General features: G+C 42.3%; 1 protein-coding gene across 1 annotated transcript in view; it reads right to left on the bottom strand.

The window, feature by feature from the left end:
* Positions 1-813: 813 nt before the first annotated feature.
* Positions 814-21,359, bottom strand: part of LOC115135427 (rho GTPase-activating protein 40-like) — a 32,650-nt gene continuing 12,104 nt past the window's right edge. The window contains exons 4-15 of the mRNA XM_029670114.2: positions 20,965-21,070; positions 19,859-20,016; positions 15,136-15,301; positions 14,895-14,986; positions 14,679-14,756; positions 14,274-14,433; positions 10,375-10,457; positions 8,418-8,633; positions 8,081-8,224; positions 7,697-7,833; positions 6,968-7,023; positions 814-4,750 (exon numbers count right to left, since the gene is read on the bottom strand). Coding sequence (XP_029525974.1) covers positions 4,635-4,750; positions 6,968-7,023; positions 7,697-7,833; positions 8,081-8,224; positions 8,418-8,633; positions 10,375-10,457; positions 14,274-14,433; positions 14,679-14,756; positions 14,895-14,986; positions 15,136-15,301; positions 19,859-20,016; positions 20,965-21,070 — 1,512 coding nt within the window. The 3' untranslated portion in view covers positions 814-4,634. The remainder of the gene's footprint in view (positions 4,751-6,967; positions 7,024-7,696; positions 7,834-8,080; positions 8,225-8,417; positions 8,634-10,374; positions 10,458-14,273; positions 14,434-14,678; positions 14,757-14,894; positions 14,987-15,135; positions 15,302-19,858; positions 20,017-20,964; positions 21,071-21,359) is intronic.

Genomic DNA, 21,359 nt, shown 5'->3' with positions numbered 1-21,359 from the left:
AGCGTGTGTGTGTTTGAGCATGTGTAAACATTTTAAACTGTGTGTAGCGGTGCATAATGTCTGCGAAGAGTAGCATACACAGTGGGGTCCGAAATTATTAACACCATTGATAAAGATGAGTAAAAATGAATAATTCAAATACTGAGCTGTTTTGTATGCAAAAGAAAAAGGGAAATTATATTATTTTATACTAATACAATTGCTCAGAGATAAAGGTAGGGGTAAAAATGATTGCCACCCTGTTTTCAATACCTTTCAATACCTCACCTTGCGAGGATCACGGCACTGAGCCTTTTTCTAAAATGTTTTATGAGATTGGAGCACACGTTGGGAGGGATCTTAGACCATTCCTTCATACAGAATCTTTCCAGATCCTTTATATCCTTAATCTGCACTTATAGACAGCCCTCTTCAATTCAAACCACAGGTTTTCAAAGGGCTTCAAGTGTGGAGACTGAGACGGCCATTGCAAAATGTTGCAACCATTTCTTTGTGGTTGTTGATGTGTAAATGTCATTGTCCTCCTGGAAGGTCCACTTCCGCCCAACTTATTTTCTGCTAATGCATTCTCATTTCGACGCCAAACCCACCACTTGCGTGCGTGGCCAAAAAAAGAGCTCTTATTTTCATGTCATCTGACCAAAGCAGCGGTTACAATCCAAGTGCGAATGCCGCTTAGAGAACTCCAGACGTTTACATTTGTTGGATGACATGAAGCTCTTTGGCCGCGCACGCCAGTTTGGTCGTTCCAATGAGAATACATAAACAGAACATCATCCCATACAGTGTCTTCAGAAAGTACTCAGCCCCCTCGACTTTTTCACCATTTTATTGTGTTACAGCCTGAACTTAAAATTTGATTCAATTGAGATTCACAATTTGTCACTCAACACACAGTAACCTATAATGTCAGTGGAATTGGGTTTTAAGAATATCATCTTCACAAATTAATAGAAAAAGGAAAAGCTGAAATGTCTTGAGTCAGTAAGTAGTCAACCCCTTTGTTATGGCGAGCCTAAATAAGTTCAGGAGGACAAACTTGCTTTTAAAAAGAAATCACATAAGTTGCATGGACTCTAATCTGTGTGCATGATTTATGAATGACTACCTCATCTCTGTACCCCACACATACAAATATCTGTAAGGTCCCTCAGTGAGTAGAGAATCTCCCCAGAAAGACCAGGGCCAGCTCCAGGCATAAGCGACATAAACGGGCGCTTAGGGCCCCGACCGCTGAGGGGGCCTCAACCCAAAAATAATAAATATATTCTGTTGAGAGTTAGAATAGTAGAATGCACAAGGTGTAAGTTCGAAATTTGGTTGTGCATCAGCAGTTTCTTTCTTGTTTTATCAGTCACTGACAGTTGATCAATTAGCAATGTCAGCTAACAATTTTTAGATTGGTAAACATTTTGCTTGGGGCTGACCAAAATACCTGGGAGGTTGTCCAATGCCTCGCAAAGAAGGGCACCGATTGATAAATGGGTAAATAAAAAAATAATTTAAAAAACGGAATATTCCTTTTAGTATGGCGTTATTAATTGGGCTTTGAATAATGTATCAATACACCCATTCACTACAAAGATACAGACGTCCTTCCTAACTCAGTTGCCAGAGAGGAAGTAAACTGCTTTCATAATGAGGCCAATAGTAATTTTAAAATATGGATGGTTTGACAACTTTGTAGTTACTCCACAATACTAACCTAAATTACAAAGTGAAAAGAAGGAAGCCTGTACCGAATGAAAATATTCCAAAACATGCATCCTGCTTGCAAAAAGGCACTAAAGTCATACTGCACAAAATGTGGTAAAGAAATTAACATTTTGTCCTGAATACTGAGCATTATGTTTGGGTCAAATCCAAGACAACACATCACTGAATACCACTCATATTTTCAAGCATTAGTGGTGGCTGCATCATGTTATGGGTATGCTTGTCATCGGCATGGACAAGATCATTATTTTTGGGATAAAAATAAATGGAATAGGTAAAGGTAAAATCCTAAAGGAAAACTTGGTTCAGTCTGCTTTCCAATAGACACTGGGAGACAAATGACAAGGCCAAATCTACAGTTTGGTTGCTTACTAAGATGACATTGAATGTTCCTGAGTGGCCATGCTTCAGTTTCGATTTATATTTATTTGAAAATCTATGGCTAGACATGAAAATGGTTATCTGGCAATGATCAACAACCAACTTGACAGAGGTTGAATAATTTTTTAAAGAATGATGGGCAAATGTTGTACAATCCAGGTGTGCAAAGCTCTTACACATGTGTAATTACCCAGAAATACTCACATCTGTAATTGCTGCTAAAGGTGTTTCTAACTCAGGGGGTTGAATAATTATCTGATAAAGACATATTAGTTTTATTTTTCATATATTTTAGAAATAATGTTAGAATTTTTCTTCCACTTTGACATTACAGAGTATTTTGTGTAGATGATTTAATTCCACTTTGTAACTCAACAAAATGTGGAAACAGTCAAGGGAGTTGAATACTTTCCGAAGGCACTGTAGCTACTGTAAAATATGGTGGTGGATCTTTGATGTTATGGGGTTATTTGCTTCCACTGGTCCGGAGGCCCTTGTTAAGGTCAACGTAATAATGGACTTTACCGAATACCAGGACATTTTAGCCCAAACTTGGTTGCCTCTGCTAGGAGGCTGAAACTTGGCAGGAAGTGGATCGTCCAGCAAGAGAATAACCTCAAGCACACATCAAAATCCACAAATAAATGGTTATAATATTATTTGTTACACAAAATCTCGTTCTCTGAACAATTCAATTAGAATAAAATAATATAATTTCCTATTTTTTTAGTATACAATATAGCTCAGTATTTGAATCATTTATTTAATACAGTCATTTATGCTCATCTTTATCAAGGGTGTCAATCATTTCAGACCCCACTGTAAATTCATGGTAGGTTGTCATGTTGTGGAAAATAATGTACATGGTGGTCACAGGAGGTTGGTGGCACCTTAGGACAGGCTCGTGGCTGGATAGGAATAAATGGAATGGTATCAAATACATCAAACACATGGGTTCCATTTGTTTGATATCATTGCATTAGCTCCATTCCTGCTAATAGTATGAGTCGTCCTTCCCACAACAGCCTCCAATGATGGTGTTGCATACTGTCTCTAACATCTGAGCATCATCACAAATGTGTAAACACTATTAATAGATTTCATATACAGTACCAGTCAAAAGTTTGGACACCTACTCATTCAAGGGTTTTTCTTTATTTTTGACCTTTTCCTACATTGTAGAATAATAGCGAAGACATCAGAACTATGAAATAACACATATGGAATCATGTGGTAACCAGAAAAAGTATTAAACAAATACAAATATATTTCATATTTGAGATTCTTCAAAGTAGCCACCCTTTGCCTTGATAACAGCTTTGCACACTTTTGGCATTCTCTCAACCAGCTTCACCTGGAATGTTTTTCCAACAGTCTGAAGAATCTCAAATATAAAATATATTTTGATTTGTTTAACACTTGAGTAGGCATGTCCAAACTTTTGACTGGAACTGTATGACATGTATTTTAAAGAGGAACGGATGACAAATGGGTAATAGAAATAGAAAAAGAGGGATGCAGAAGTGCATCAAAATACAACTCATCAACCAAGGTACTGTATAAGAGCAATAACACTGTAAAAAGCCCCCAAAAAGACTGGATGAGCTCACATGACTTATGTTACTAACTATTTCAGCAACAAACATACCTATTCATTTCAAAGGACAACATTCATGACTACATACACATACATACAGATAGACACATCCAATCAATTATAAATAGTCAATCAATCCATCGCCAGATTCAATACTTAAAATCCTTCATTCATCAAAAACAAAAATGAGAAAACAGAAACGAAGTCCAGCTTCACTCTCTGTTATTAAACAACGGTTCCCTTTAGAGGTCCAGTAGTAATGTCTTAAAGGCTGACCTTTGACCCCTTAAAAGAGATGAAGGATCTCTGTCCTCTGCTCTGATTAGGGCTCTTATTGAGAGTCTACAGGGACAGGGCCCAAAGGCCCCAGAAAGAACAGAGCCAACGTCATACAGAAGGGACAGGACATGGGGCTATCAGCTCATTAGAATCTCTGACTGTCCCCCTGTGAAAGAGACAAAAAAGGAAAACAGATATACTGTACATGTTCCACTCCCATTCCTTTTGTGATCAAATGTCTGAGAAGAAGGAATGGAGAGCTAGCAAAAAGAAAGAGAGAGTGAGAGAGAGGGAGTGAGAGAGACTCTGTGGCTGCTGTTGTAAGCAGCGGGGCATCAGATCCACATCTGGGTTCCTGCGGATGCTGGGAGGTGATTGGCTGAGAGCTGACAAGCCAAGAAGCAGCCTCAGCCTCTCTTCCATCTGAAGGTGTGGAGGTGGAGTGTTTTTGAGCAGTAGCTCCCCCTCTCTGTCTCTCTCTGCTTTGCACCTCCTAGTCTGGTCTCCCCTGCATTGAGCAGAAGAAAGGGGGAGAGAGGGCTCAATCTTGAGGTGGTTTGTTTTTCAACAGCAGCAGCAACTTCCTCCTCCTGGTCTCTCTCCTCCTCTGGCTGGCTCTTGAAGATCCCTACTGGTCTCTCCCTTTGCCTGCGGCGGTCTCTTATTGGTGCAGCCCCCTGGTGGTGACCAGTGGTTTCAGTTTGATGACCCATTCCCCACTGGGGTTGGTGTTGTACAGGTCCAGGAGATGGGTCTCTGGGTCTAGGCAGTGTTCACCTATGGGACAGAACAGAACAACACAAGGTTGATTCAATACTGAAGGACAGATTTTGTAATTTAACCATCAAACAGGCAAAGCATCAATACAGGACTAAGATCGAATCGTACTACACTGGCTCCGACGCTCGTCGGATGTGGCAGGGCCTGCAAACTATTACAGACTACAAAGGGATGAACAGCCGAGAGCTGCCCAGTAACACGAGCCTACCAGACAAGCTAAATAACGTCTATGATCGCTTCGAGGCAAGTAACACTGAAACATGCATGAGAGCATCAGCTGTTCCGGACAACTGTGTGATCACGCCCTCCGCAGCCGATGTGAGAAAGACCTTTAAACAGGTCAACATTCACAAGGCCGCAGGGCCAGACGTATTACCAGGACGTTTAGTCCGAGCATGCGCTGACCAACTGGCAAGTGTCTTCACTGGCATTTTCAAGCTCTCCCAGTTTGAGTCTGTAATACCAACATGTTTCAAGCAGATCACCATAGTCCCTGTGCCCAAGAACACTAAGGTAAACTGCCTAAATGACTACCGACCCGTAGCACTCACATCTGTAGCCATGAAAGGCTGGTCATGGCTCACATCAACACCATTATCCCAGAAACCCTAGACCCACTCCAATTTGCATACCGCTTCTGCTACTCTGTTATTATCTATGCATAGTCACTTTATTAGCTCTACCTACATGTACATATTACGTCAATTACCTCGACACTGGTGCCTCCGCACACTCCCCTGTATATAGCCTCCACATTGACTCTGTACCGGTACCCCCTGTATATAGCCTCCACATTGACTCTGTACCGGTACCCCCTGTATATAGCCTCCACATTGACTCTGCACCAGTACCCCCTGTATATAGCCTCCACATTGACTCTGCACCTGTACCCCATGTATATAGTCTCCACATTGACTCTGTACCGGTACCCCCTGTATATAGCCTCCACATTGACTCTGTACCGGTAACCCCTATATATAGCCTCCACATTGACTCTGTACCGGTACCCCTTGTATATAGCCTCCACATTGACTCTGTACCGGTACCCCCTGTATATAGCCTCCACATTGACTCTGTACCGGTACCCCCTGTATATAGTCTCCACATTGACTCTGTACCGGTACCCCCTGTATATAGCCTCCACATTGACTCTGTACCGGTACCCCCTGTATATAGCCTCCACATTGACTCTGTACCGGTACCCCCTGTATATAGCCTCCACATTGACTCTGTACCGGTACCCCCTGTATATAGCCTCCACATTGACTCTGTACCGGTACCCCCTGTATATAGCCTCCACATTGACTCTGCACCTGTACCCCATGTATATAGTCTCCACATTGACTCTGTACCGGTACCCCCTGTATATAGCCTCCACATTGACTCTGTACCGGTACCCCCTGTATATAGCCTCCACATTGACTCTGCACCTGTACCCCATGTATATAGTCTCCACATTGACTCTGTACCGGTACCCCCTGTATATAGCCTCCACATTGACTCTGTACCGGTAACCCCTATATATAGCCTCCACATTGACTCTGTACCGGTACCCCCTGTATATAGTCTCCACATTGACTCTGTACCGGTACCCCCTGTATATAGTCTCCACATTGACTCTGTACCGGTACCCCCTGTATATAGTCTCCACATTGACACATGTACCCCCTGTATATTGTTATTTACCGCTGCTCTTTAATCATATGTTATTCTTGTGAATGGGAATGGTTAAGTTCCGTGAATGCACGTACAAAGGAAATAGTGTGTTTCAGTGGTTGGGTCTGTGAGAGCACAGTATCATACAGTAGATACATGTGTAAGAATTTGTCTGCTCCGATAACTGCAGATGTACACAGATGGCTCGACTCCCCCTCTCTCGGCCTCTCTCCTTCTCTCTGCCCCTTCCCTGTATCCAGTTCATTGCGTAAGACCTGGCCAGTGTAATCAGTTCAATGAGCAGAAAGACATGCAAATGTCAGAGTCACTCATGTAATTTTCTAATGTGGCTCTCAGCCTGAGAAGATAGAAAAACCTGGATTCAATGCTAGTTTAAATTGTGTATTTAGCTGTGCTTGATTGAGCTCGCCTGTTGAAATTGAACCAATAGAAAGAAAGCAAACACTGAAAGTATTTGAAAGAATTCAAATAGTATTTGAAGCAGGGTCTGGTAAATAATCTTATTTATGGAGCAAAGGTTTGTGTTGTGGTACCTACCGATATTTCCTCCCACTTCATAGATGGCACAGTCTGGGTGGGATACCGAACCGTTCCTATGATAAAGAACAAACGAATGCAATTGATTTTGTGAAACACCTTCTCTCCACTGGCTTCCAGTTGAAGCTCGCATCCGCTACAAGACCATGGTGCTTGCCTACGGAGCTGTGAGGGGAACGGCACCTCAGTACCTCCAGGCTCTGATCAGGCCCTACACCCAAACAAGGGCACTGCGTTCATCCACCTCTGGCCTGCTCGCCTCCCTACTACTGAGGAAGTACAGTTCCTGCGCAGCCCAGTCAAAACTGTTCGCTGCTCTGGCCCCCCAATGGTGGAACAAACTCCCTCACGACGCCAGGACAGCGGAGTCAATCACCACCTTCCGGAGACACCTGAAACCCCACCTCTTTCAGGAATACCTAGGATAGGATAAAGTAATCCTTCTCACTCCCCCCCCCCCCTTAAAAGATTTAGATGCACTATTGTAAAGTGGCTGTTCCACTGGATGTCTTAAGGTGAACGCACCAATTTGTAAGTCGCTCTGGATAAGAGCGTCTGCTAAATGACTTAAATGTAATGTAATGTAAATGTAAAACTTCCACATTCGCCATTTCTACCCAGTGAGTAGGCAATGCAGTATTTCTGAAGCATTAGTTTTCTAAAATTGTGTGTTGGTCTATAGGGATTTATACTAAATACATTTGATTGATTGATTGTAGTGTACTGTACCTCTTGGTGTTGTCGGAGCTGCAGAGGTGCCTGTGGAACTGAACCAGCAGGTCTGAAGCCCTAGAGCTGATGTTAACCTGCACCTCCATGGTGCTGCTCATCAGATCTCCCACCTGGATCTTCACTGTACGACACGGCTGGTGGGGGGAGATGAGGGAGGGGATAATAATCCATTTGTGACGACGGAAATCTTTCTGACATTTTATATTTGCATCATTTGGCAGTCATCCAGAGCGACATACAGTCTTCTGCTTATTTTATTCACATCCTTTATATGGGTGACCTTAGTTGAGATTAAAAATCTCATTTACAAGTGACAATGGCCCAGGGTCTTCTTCTCCCAACCAACTCCACAACAAACATCCTGGCCAGTTGAGAGCCTACCTCTGATGAGTTCTTGTCAGGTTTGTCCTTGCTGTCTTGGTGTATTTTCCTCAGCAGGTTCTTGATGCGTCGGTCGTAGAACTGGTACCTCCGGTTACGGTTCTCATTCAGTTTTCGCACCTGGCTCATCAAGAAGTTCGGGATCTATAATGGAGAAGCAATTTCATGAATTCACCCGGTTCAGCTGTTTGACGGCATTCTGTTTACAGTGAGTGTGAGTTGCGTAACGTGAATCTACCACCCATCCTAGATGCTAAGGAGGAAGAAGATTAAAAAGATACTTGAATGTTGTGTTTTGTTTGATGTTGGTGGTAGAGCCTGGAGGTCTTTAACTTACGGTCCAGAGCAAGTCCTGGTAGCGTATGAGGAGCCTCATGATGTCAGCAGCCTTCTCGGCCTGTCCCTTCTCCACCCCTGGCCCCCCGTCAGTGAGGCGGGAGGGCACGGCTTTGTGGAGGAACAGGTTAGGGGCCATGATGGTGGACACGGCCCACAGGTTCATACGGTTCCTCCTCTCTCTGGACACCACCTTACTCAGGAACTCCAACAGAGCCTGTCAACGTTTACATGTTTTTGTTATTGAGATTGATATGGTTGATTTGAATGGTGATAACCATAGGGGGGAGATGTTGTTTTGTCTGATATACACTGGATTTTCCCTTCTGGGAGAAATATAATTCTAATTAAATGTTCACACATTTTTTAAACCATCAAGGCAGGAGCATAACAGACGTTTATACTTTAAATTGGATCAGATACTTTGAGTCATCCATTAAAAACTGTTAGATAAAAGTGGCCTAGTTATGCCCTCTCATGCCATACATGGAGCGAGACATAACATATCATTAATGCCCCTCCTGCATTATGTTATGTACAGTGCCATCAGAAAAGATTCATACCCATTGACTTATTCCACATTTTGTTGCGTTTCAGCCTGAATTCCAAATTGATTAAATATTGTGTTTTCTCACCCATCTACACACAATACCCCATAATGACAAAGTGAAAACATGGTTTTAGTAATTTATGCAAATGTGTTAAATGAAATACAGAAATATCTCATTTACATAAGTATTCACACCCCTGAGTCAATAGTTTGTAGAAGCACCTTTGGCAGTGATTACTTTACTGAGAGTTGTACTCAGTAAAGTGTTGTATTGGATTTGCCCCAAACATAACACTTGGTATTCAAGCCAAAAAGTGAATTGCTTTGCCACATTTTTTTGCAGAATTACTTTAGTGCCTTATTGCAAACAGGATGCATGTTTTGGATGATGTTTTATTCTATACAGGCTTCCTGCTTTTCACTCTGTCAATTAGTTTAGTATTGTGCAGTAACTACAATGTTGTTGATCCATCCTCAGTTTTCTCCTATCACAGCCATTGAACTCTGTAACTGTTTTAAAGTCACCATTGGCCTCATGTTGAAATCCCTGAGCGAATTCCTTCCTCTCCGGCAACTGAGTTAGGAAGGACGCCTGTATCTTTGTAGTGACTGGGTGTATTGATTCACTATCCAAAGTGTAACTAAGAACTTCACCATGCTCAAAGGGATATTCAATGTCTGTTTGTTTTTTTACCCATCTACCAATAGGTGCCATTCTTTGCAAGGCATTGGAAAACGTCCCTGGTCTTTATGGTTGAATCTGTGTTGGAAATTCAAAGCTCGAGTGAGGGACCTTACAGATAATTGTATGTGTAGGTTACAGAGCTGATGTAGTCATGAAAAAAAATATATATGTGACTAATTAAGCAAATGTTTACTCCTGAACTTATTTAGGCTTGCCATAACAAATGGTGTGAATACTTATTGACTCAGGACATTTCAGCTTTGACATTTTTTGTAAATTCTAAAAACGTAATTCCACTTTGACATTATGGGGTATTGTGTGTAGTCCAGTGACAGAAAACATATATTTAATCAATTTTAAATTCAGGCTGTAACACAATTTTATTTTTTGAAGTCAGTGGGAATACTTTCTGAAGGCACTGTAAAAGTGTGAATACTTTCTGAAGGCACTGTAAAAGTGTGAATACTTTCTGAAGGCACTGTAAAAGTGTGAAAGTTCAAGATGTGCATGAGATTTAAAGTGCACCGCAAATAGACATTTGGGTCCCTCACGGAATACCTTTAGTCTACTACCTAGTAAATCCTTTAGTAGCCACTTCCAATTCAAATACATTCTCTGGTTGAGTGCATGCAATCACAGTCCCGAGCCATTGTATTTATTAGGAGTTGACTGTATGAACAAATCTCTATTGCGCTTCCTCAGTTTGAAAATCCATCAACATACCTTTAGTGTGTTTCTGTTGGGTTCAGGCAGAAGAAGAATGAGAAGGTTCAGAACATGTAGCTTCTGTTTCAGCTCAGGGATGTCTGGATAGGAGAGGACAGAGAATTACTATCAGTATGCTATTTTTGTACAGCAAACAGAGGATGAGGTGTGAATGACAGACAGAAATGTATGTATGTATGTATGTATAAAATAATACAGAAAACAATCAACAGAAAGGCAGTGTGTGAATGAACCAAAATACTGTACATCTGAACTATGGCCTGGCTGGTCTATGGGTAATGACGCAGCTTCCGGCACACATGCAGTGTCAGCATAGGTTTGAATTTGACCTACTGCCCTTTGACACAATCTCTCTCTCTATCTGTTCAATGAACTCAAAATATAACTCAATATATAGGACCAGTCAAAGGTTTGGACACACTTACTCATTCAAGGGTTTTTCTTTAATTTTAATATTTATAGTGAAGACATCAAAACTATTGTCATGCCCTGACCTGAGTATTCTTTGTTTTCTTTATTGTTTTGGTTAGGTCAGGGTGTGACATGGGTGATGTATGTGTTTTTGTACTGTCTAGGGGTTTTGTAGGTTCATGGGGTTGTTTATCATCTAGGTGTTTATATATGTCTATGTTGCCTAGATTGGTTCTCAATTAGAGGCAGGTGTTTATCGTTGTCTCTGATTGGGAACCATATTTAGGCAGCCATCTTCTTTGGGTATTTCGTGGGTTATTGTCTATGTCTAGTTGCCTGTGTATGCACATTTATAGTATAGCTTCACGTTCGTTGTGTTATTTTGTATAGGTTAAAGTGTTCTTCGTCTTATTAAAGAAGATGTATTCATATCACGCTGCGCCTTGGTCTCCTCCATACGACGAACGTGACAACTATGAAATAACACACATGGAATCATGTAGTAACCAAAAAAGTGTAAAACAAATCAAAATATATTTTAGATTCTTTTAAACCCTTTGCCTTGATGACAGCTTTGCACACTCTTGGCATTCTCTCAACCATCTTCACCTGGAATGCTCTTCCAACAGTCTTGAAGTAGTTCCCACATATGCTGAGCATTTGTTGGCTGCTTATCCTTCACTGTGCGGTCCAACTTATCCCAAACCATCTCAATTCGGTTGAGGTCAGGTGATTGTGGAGGCCAGGTCATATGATGCAGCACTCCATCACTCTCCTTCTTGGTCAAATAGTCCTTACACAACCTGGAGGTGTGTTTTGGGTCATTGTCCTGTTGAAAAACAAATGATAATCCCACTAAGCCCAAACCAGATGGGATGGCGTATCACTGCAGAATGCTGTGGTAGCCATGCTGGTTAAGTGTGCCTTCAATACTAGAAAAATCACAGACAATGTCACCAGCAAAGCACCCCCACATCTTCTCCGTGCTTCACAGTGGAAACCACATATGCAGAAATAATCCATTAACCTACTCTGCGTCTCACAAAGACATGGCGGTTGGAACCAAAAATCTCAAATTTGGACTCATCAGACCAGAGGACAGATTTGCACTAGTCTAATGTCCATTGCTCGTGTTTCTTGGCTTTGCAGCAATTCGACCATGAAGGCCTGATTCACGCAGTCTCCTCTGAACAGTTGATGTTGAGACGTGTCCGTTACTTGAACTCTGTGAAGCATTTATTTGGGCTGCAATCTGAGGTGCAGTTAACTGTAATGAACATATCCTCTGCAGCAGAGGTAACTCTCAGTCTTTCCTTCCTGTGACGGTCCTCATGAGAGCCAGTTTCATCATAGCGCTTGATGGTTTTTGCGACTGCAATTGAAGAAACTTTCCAAGTTCTTGAAATGTTCCAAATTGACTGACCTTCATGTCTTAAAGTAATGATGGGCTGTCGTTTGTCTTTGCTTATTCTCTTTGCCATAATATGGACTTGGCCTTTAATCAAATAGGGCTGTCTTCTATATACCACCCTTGCCTTGTCACAACACAACTGATTGGCTCAAACGCATTAAGAAGGAAAGAAATTCCAATAAAAAGGCACACCTGTTAATTGAAATGCATTCCAGGTGACTACCTCATGAAGCTGGTTGAGAGAATGCCAAGAGTGTGCAAAGCTGTCATCAAAGCAAAGGGTGGCTACTTTGAAGAATCTCAAATCTCAAATATTCTTTGATTTGTTAAACCCTAAATCACCGCCCCATTATAGCTGATTATAAATCCATAATAATACATATATTATCACCTAATATTGTGTTAGATATTTTTATCAACTTAAGTTCTTGTGAACATTACAAGTTTTGAACTTCTATTTGCTATTTATGGCCTGTAGGCCTTATTGACCTGAGCTCATACAACTCGTTTTTGAGTAAAAAAACAGCATAATGTATGGATTATTTTGACTATAACAAGTACTCAGATGAAACACAGTGCTATTTATCACAGACTATTTGTGTCAAAGTTTAACAAGGACAATCTCCTCCTCACCATTGTCATGATCAAAAGATATGATCAAGAGCCTCACGTACAATATATTGTTTGGTCATTGTGCTGCCACAGAATGAATTGTGAGCAAGGCCTCAAAAAAGCTTTATATACCAGAGCTGTGAGAAAAGTTCTATATATTATTGAAACAATGTTGAGATTGTTTGTGACAATGCCAGCAGGTGTGGTTCCCGTGGGGGAAAGATTCTATTGGGGAAAGGTTCCTGTGGGGGTTGCCAATGGAAGCCAAGAAGTGGAATGAGGTGTGTGTGTGTGTGTGTGTGTGTGTGTGCTCAAACACACATGCATGTGGGGGTCTGGGAGAGGAAGTGCGTCCATCTGATGAATGGGCATCTGCCTGAACTCAATTTTATACAGTAATTGTAGTCTCACCCATTCATTTCTAATGACCAGTCATTTTGGACCTGGAACACCTAAGGTGTTAAATAAATAAAGTGAAATACAACACCCAAAATGTAATGAAAATCATCTAAATGTATTTTGTGTGTTGAGATGCCCTGTGTGGACAAAGTCATGGAACCTTATGACAATCAGATTAAATTAACTAAATTTCTCAGAGAGAAAATGTGTAGATCGGTCCAATTCGAACGGAACACAGCAGCAGGGTTAAACACTTTTTTGGTTACTACATGATTCATGATATGTGTTATTACATACATACAATGTAGAAAATAGTAAAACAATTAAGAAAAACCCTGGAATGAGCAGGTGTGTCCACATTTTTGACTGGTACTGTATATATATATATATATATATATATATATATTTTTTTTTTTAAATAAATAGATCTGAACTATAATTTCCTCTCCTTTAGCTCAACAATGATCTGATCTGCAGACAAAGAGGTGTCTAAAAATGATAAAGATTCACCTCACAAGCTAAAGGCCGAGCTAGTCATCATCAATCAGATCGTTATTTATTATGGTAGTCTATCATTACATAATTTCTTTGTTGACATTAAATGGTACAGGAAGCGATTGCATTATTAGCACATTCCATTCGAACAGCTTAAAGGCTATTAAGTTGTTTATCTTCTCTTAGACCTTTAAGTACCAAGTACAAAAGAGACAAGCGTTTTTATATTCCGCTATCGATACAGTAGTAAAAACTTAGCTAATTATGCTTCGGGCTTAGATAGTTATGACCATGCACACTACGGGTTGCGTGACTGAGCAGGCAGGGTTATATTCTGCTATCGATACAGTAATGACACTCTGACAAGTTGCCATGCTATTTGCACAGTAGGCAGGTCTGTGAAGGCCCGAGTAATCACAGGCTACATCATCATGAGCGTGTTACTCTGACTAACGGGGTGACCGATGAATCAGCACATGTCTTGGTGCACATGGAGTTGATGCCGTGTATGAAATTCCTTGCATGAGAGGAACAAGCTGGTGTATGGTTTGTTGTTGCTCTGGCTCACCCCTGACAGCGCTGAACGCGTTGAGGTGCTCTGTGGTGAGCAGTGGAGAAGGCAGCTCTCGAATAAACTTCTTCACTAGCGCTGCAGCATCGTTGGGGCTGACCTCTTCCCAACTGAATCCTCCACTGTAGAAGTTCTGCTCCAGATCCTGCTGCAATTTCTAATTTAAAAAAAACACGGGACAAAAACAGACAAGATTCAGTAAACAATAGGTATAGTTCTGTGTGCCATTTTCTCAGTCATATTCCTCCCTTCCATATACTCAGAATATATACTCCCTTCCATATACTCAGAATATATACTCCCTTCCATATACTCAGAATATGCCATGGCCAAGAAAGGGACAGGGAGGATATGAATGATTGTGGGGGAAAAAAGTGTCTGTTCATTCTGAAATGATCTCACCTTGATTCTGGACTGAGAGCCTGGAACCCGCAGGATGCCTTCTGAGTCTACTCCGCTCTTCTCCAGGAAAGAGAGCAGCTGTAGAGGAGAAAGAGAGAAACAGAACTAAACCTAAGAAGAGCATCAGTCATGTAGGTCATCATGCTCTTGCATAGGTTTTCAATATACAGTAGATATTAGAAATGGGCTGATGTTAACTAGAGCTGTTTAGCTTACCGCCTGCAGGATGAGAGGAGTGGTGGCAGTGGGATTGATTTTCTGATCATTCTCCAACAGCATGGCCAAGGGGACCCCATACAGGGCGCTCTCTTTGAATGAGAGAGGGAGAGAAAGGTTTGCATAGCAATCCTATACAACTTTGCATTCTCCTAGGGCTTGACACATGCGTTTAGCAGCAGAGACAGGAGAGGCATGTGGTGTGCATGCGTTCATGTCATGTTACAGGGAGTTCACATACCTAGTATCTTCCTCTTGCAGGTTTTGTGTCTCTTCACATCGAGCTCCAGCAGGTCGCAGAGCGCTGTCATTTCGATGAGGGCCAGCTGACGAACTTTCTTCATGTCCTGATTGGACAGGTCATGGATACGAGTCACACCCAGACGACACTGAGGGCAGGTCATCCTCTGTATGTGAGGGGGGGGGGGGGGGGGAGAATATAAGCAAGGTATCAGAAACAACAGTTTGTTTTGTTAAACATCTCTACATTTTTTTTTCTCTCTCTCTCTCTCTGTGTATGCAATGACTATAACTCAAATAATGAAAACAAAGATATTGTTGGCCTTGTGTGTTTACTAAACGTGTTCTATTTCAATTGCTCCTTCTGTGTCTCACTACGGGTAATGCCTCGTAGGGGAGGAGTCTCAGGAAGATCCCCCCCCCAGGTGATTGATATATGCCATTACCGTGGTGTTGTCTGATCTGATCAAGGCATGGGCTCCCGAGTGGTGCAGCGGTCTAAGGCACTGCATCTCCATGCTTGAGGCGTCACTACAGACACCCTGGTTTGAATCCAGGCTGTATCACAACCGGCGGTGATTGGGAGTCCCATAGGGCGGCGCATAATTGGCCAAATAATTGGGTTTGGCCGGTGTAGACCGTCATTGTAAATGAAAATGTGTTCTTAACTGACTTGCCTAGTTAATAAAGGTTAAATAAAAAAATAAAATTTCATCTTAAACTTGAGCTCTTTTAAACATTTGTTGAGGCCGTGCAGGATCAGGATCAGCCGAAAGCTGTCATCCTTTTTTGGAACTATGAAATACGTGGAGTAGAACCCACTTAGCTGTTCTAGTAGCTCTACCTTTCTGATTGCCACCGAGGTGACCCAGATGCCTCTGTGGGATGGTGGTCGGCATTGGAACTGGAGTTTGTATCCCCCCTGGACTGTGGCCAGTACCCAGGGAGACTCCACCTTCCTCTCCCAATTTGCCCTTTGGGCCTGGAAGAGACAGCCAAGGCAGATCGCGAGCACCTCAGGGGGACTTTCAGGGCCCATCTTTCTTAGCCATGTAAGGGTGGTCACGACCCCTTGTGCTTGTGCTGTCGGGGTGCAAAACGCCAGGTTCCCATTTCCCTACCCTCATACATAGTTTATCTAGCACCTAGTTTCCTTGTCCCAATTCTATGATCTGGTCCATGAGATGGCATTGAGACAGGCTAGATGACGGTAGTTGTAACTGGACACAAGTAGCCCCCAAGCTAAAGCTCTCCCCTCTGTACCACTTTGTGTTCAAGCCAAGGCTGGACAGGTAAAATTCAGTCGCCACCAAACACTTTTTCCCACACCATGCTTACAGCACTTCACCTCCAGAAATATAATGCTCTTTTTCCCCCTTGCCAAGGGGTAGAGAGACGTGTGGTTTCTATAGGGAGCGACTCTCCATAAAAGCCGCCAGAGGGTGCAACCAGACCGGCTTAGGGGCCTGTCCACTGCGGCCTGGCCCTGCCCCCTCTCATGAAGAAGACAGATTTTTCCCTCGCCCACTATCAGAAGAGGGCTGCTGCTGATTTTCTAGAGCCCTATCCCCCAGGCAGTGACCAATCATTTGTGCCCGCTGTTTACTGTTTGGTCCATCTGTCACTTACATGCTTCAGAAATGTGACATCTGTAAGAAGGAGGGTGAAGCCTTTGAACTTCTGTATACCCCGCAAACCCAGGCCCCATGGGGGAAAAAAACTCCATTCCATTCCAGACGTACTCTGCTTTCTACAGGACCTTTTGGACGATGAAAAATCATTTTTTCTCATTGTAAAGGTGTATTTGGCTGCCATCTCTCCCTGATCTGATGTTTTATGAAGGTCGGGTGTCGCCTACGTCTAATACACAACAGCTGGTATCCATCCTGGTATCTTTTTGTTATGCTTTGAGGCCATTTCACAGCCGCCGTTCGAGCCGCTGGAATGCGTGGAAATTTGATTTCTCTCCTTTAAATCCACATTACTATTACATTTACATTTACATTTAAGTCATTTAGCAGACGCTCTTATCCAGAGCGACTTAGCCATTATTAGACATTACAAGTGGGTAGGAGAGCTGCACGCATTGTCAGCCCACCACTCGTGTCTGTGCTTTGCCCCAGGCTTATCCGAGGTTACATTACAACCTAACCCCGCTTTTGTGCCTGAAGTCAGTTGTGCTTATAATCGCCTCACTTTAGAGCTGTTGACCTTTCATCCACCACTCTTCTCCTCCATGGAGGAAGAACATTTCCACCTCTTTCCACCATTTCCACCTCTACAGTTGAAGTCAGAAGTTTACATACACTTAGGTTGGTGTCATTAAAACTTGTTTTTCAACCACTCCACAAATTTCTTGACTTGTGTAGTAGGATTCAATCTTAGTCATGTATTGACGCTTTGCCTGTTTGATGGTTCATCTGAGGGCCTAGTGGGATTTCTTATAAGCGTCCAGATTAGTATCCCACTCCTTGAAAGCCGCAGCTCTAGCCTTTAGCCGGGTGCGGATGTTGCCTGTAATCCATGGCTTCTGGTTGGGATATGTACAGTTGAAGTTGGAAGTTTACATGCACTTAGGTTGGAGTCATTAAAACCTGTTTTTAAACCACTCCACAAATTTCTTGTTAACAAACTATAGTTTTGGCATGTCGGTTAGGACATCTACTTTGTGCATGACACAAGTAGTTTTCCAACAATTGTTTACAGACAGATTATTTCACTTATCACAATTCACTGTATCACAATTCCAGTGGGTCAGAAGTTTACATACACTAAGTTGACTGTGCCTTTAAACAGCTTGGAACAGCTTCTGATGGGCTAATTGATATCATTTGAGTCATTTGGAGGTGTACCTGTGGATGTATTTCAAGGTTACCCTCAAACTCAGTGCCTCTTTGCTTGACATCATGGGAAAATCAGAAGAAGAAAAATAAATCTAAAGAATCATCCAAGACCTCAGAAAAAAAATTGTAGACCTCCACAAGTCTGGTTCATCCTTGGGAGCAATTTCCAAACACCTGAAGGTACAACATTCAACTGTACAAACAATAGTACCCAAGTATAAACACCATGGGACCATGCAGCTGTAATACCGCTCAGGAAGGAGACGTGTTCTGTCTCCTAGAGATGAACGTACTTTGATGTGAAAAGTGAAATTCAATCCCAGAACAACAGCAATGGACTTTGTGAAGATGCTGGAGGAAACAAGTACAACAGTATCTATATCTATAACGAATCCTGTATCGACATAACCTGAAATGCCGCTCAGCAAGGAAGAAGCCACTGCTCCAAAACTGCCATAAAAAAAGCCAGACTACGGCTTGCAACTGCACATGAAGACAAAGATCGTACTTTTTGGAGAAATGTCCTCTGGTCTAATGAAACAAAAATATAACTGTTTGGCCGTAATGACCATTGTTATGTTTGGAGGAAAAAGGGGGAGGCTTGCAAGCCGAACACCACCATCCCAACCGTGAAGCATGGGGGTGGCAGCATCATGTTGTGGGGGTGCTTTGCTGTAGGAGGGACTGGTGAACTTCACAAAATAGATGGCATCATGAGGCAGGAAAATTATGTGGATATATTGAAGCAAAATCTCAAGACATCAGTCAGGAAGTTAAAGCTTGGTCGCAAATGGGTCTTTCAAATGGACAACTTTGGAAGCATACTTCCAAAGTTGTGGCAAAATGGCTTAAGGACAACAAAGTCATGGTATTGGTGTGGCCATCACAAACCCCTGACCTCAATCCTATGTAAAATGTGTGGGCAGAACTGAAAAAGAGTGGAGGCCTACAAACCAAAATTCACCCAATTTATTGTGGGAAGCTTGTGGAAGGCTACCCGAAACGTTTGACCCAAGTTAAACAATTTAAAGGCAATGCTTCCAAATATTAATTGAGTGTATGTAAACTCCTGACCCACTGGGAATGTGATGAAAGAAATAAAAGCTGAAATAAATCATTCTCTCTACTATTATTCTGACATTTCACATTCTTATAATAAAGTGGTGATCCTTACTGACCTAAGACAGGAAAACTATGAAATGTCAGGAATTGTGAAAAACTGAGTTTAAATGTAGTTGGCTAAGGTGTATGTAAACTTCCGACTTCAACTGTAGATGGACAGGATGAGAGCCCTACAAAAGAGCGATCAGCACTGTCTCTTGGGCACCTGCCCACGCAGGGAGACCCATTTCTCTCTGGCGTTTATCCAATTGGATAGTGGAGGCTATTATAGTGGCATAGAATAGCAAGGGTTTACCACCTCCGGAGATCCCGAGGGCTCACTCCACCAGAGGTATGGCTGCATCATGGGCATTGCTCAAAGGTGTCTTTGTTCAAAAGGTCTGTAATGAGGCATGTTGGGGAACTTCATGAGGTTCTACTGACAACGGCACTGCGTCACTCGTTAACGCACATGGAGCTTAGTGTCGGAACTTCTGAGGGTTGATCCTGTCTAGACTTGGCTTCGGAGAGTATCTGAACACTAAGGGAGTTGTTTATATCCCCATAGTGAGGCAACGAACAAGTAATTTAAATATAACTTAAGGTTACTTACTGTAACCCCGGGTTATATGATATTATGAGTGAGGTGTCTCACTGCGTCTTGCTAAAGACAAACGTACTAGAAGTGAAGATGTACTAAATAATTAATTATATCATTTCCTAACACTGTTATCTAACATACTGTACGGGGGGGGGGGCGAGAGAGAGAGACACTCTTACAGGCAGTGTGCCGTCCTCCTTCCTCTTCCGGCCGTTGTTCTGTATCTGTGGCAGCATGGCCTGTTTCAACAAGATGGCCGCCTGTTCACAGTACGCCACGTCTGTGATGAAGACATCCTCTTTAGGATCTCCTCCATGCTGCTGCTCCAAGCTGACCTCTGGCAAACATACACATGTTGATGTGTTAATGAATGTGTACAAAAATATACAAAAATGAAGTTTATTGTCACAGACTGTTCTCTCTGCTACCGCACGGCAAGCGGTACCAGAGCGCCAAGTCTAGGTCCAAAAGGCTCCTTGGCAGCTTCTATCCCCTACCCATAAGACTGCTGAACAGTTAATCACATGGCTACCCAGACTATCTGCACTGACCCTCCCCCTTTTTTACACTGCTGCTACTCGCTGTTTATTATCTCTGCATAGTCACTTTACTCCTACCTACATGTATATTTTACCTCAACTACCCTGTACCCCCACATTGACTCGGTACCGGTACCCTCTGTATAAAGCCTCGTTATTGTATTGTGTTACTTATTTATTTTTTACTTTAGTATGTTTAGTAAATATTTTCTTAACTCTTATTTTTCTTAAAACTGCATTGTTGGTTAAGGGCTTGTATGTAAGCATTTCAGGCAAAGGTCTACTACACCTGTTGTATTCGGTGCATGTGACCAATAAAACTGGATTCAATATGACAGTGAAATGTGTTGTTTCACAGGGTCAGCCATAACAGTACGACGTCTCTGGAGCAAATTAGGGTTAAGTGCCACGATCAAGGGTACATCGACAAATGTTTCACCTTGTCAGCTCGGGTATTCGAACCAGCAACCTCTCAGTTTTGGACCTAACGCTCTAACCACTGGACTACCTGTCACCCTAATAGTGTGCCTCATAGTAGTCATAATGGTTAGCATACTGGAGCTACCTCAGGTAATACAACACAAGTAAATGTTCGCTCAGTGCATGCTGATCCCGAAGGTGATCTTAAATTAAGTTGAGTTTACTATGGCTAGCAAGGCCAGCTGGTCTGGGGAGAGAGAGTTCAGGATTCATCTGAACCAATCAGAACAGAGGATGTGGAGTAGAAATGTGGATCTAGCTGATACCTTGTCGTAGGGTCTTGGTGATAGTCTCCATGCTGTCCTCTGGTATAGATGATATAGATGCGCTAGGTTCTATAGGCTCAGGGTCTTGAGACTCTGGTAGAGGCGTCTGCATGGGGAGGATAGAAGGCATCAATCAGAAACAATGGGGTTGAAAAGCTACTGTAACAGTTGATCTGATTTGTTGTTGTTATTTGTATATACGATTGTGGCCTACACTTAAGAAAATACCAATCCCAGAGAGGAAAACACATGAAAGCATTAAACAACATTTATTTCCATTGTGGTCCTAGTTGTCCTTTTGTATAATTTCACTGTCAGATGAATAGAAGTAGGGCGAGAGAAGAGGTGTTTTCTAGTGTTAAATAACTGATATGATCAGAGGAACAGCAGTTCCA

The sequence above is a fragment of the Oncorhynchus nerka genome, linkage group LG2, assembly GCF_034236695.1.
Source record: "Oncorhynchus nerka isolate Pitt River linkage group LG2, Oner_Uvic_2.0, whole genome shotgun sequence".
Lineage (NCBI taxonomy): Eukaryota > Metazoa > Chordata > Actinopteri > Salmoniformes > Salmonidae > Oncorhynchus > Oncorhynchus nerka.
The sequence above is the reverse complement of the archived record's forward strand: the minus strand, read 5'-3'. Positions and strand labels throughout refer to the sequence as shown.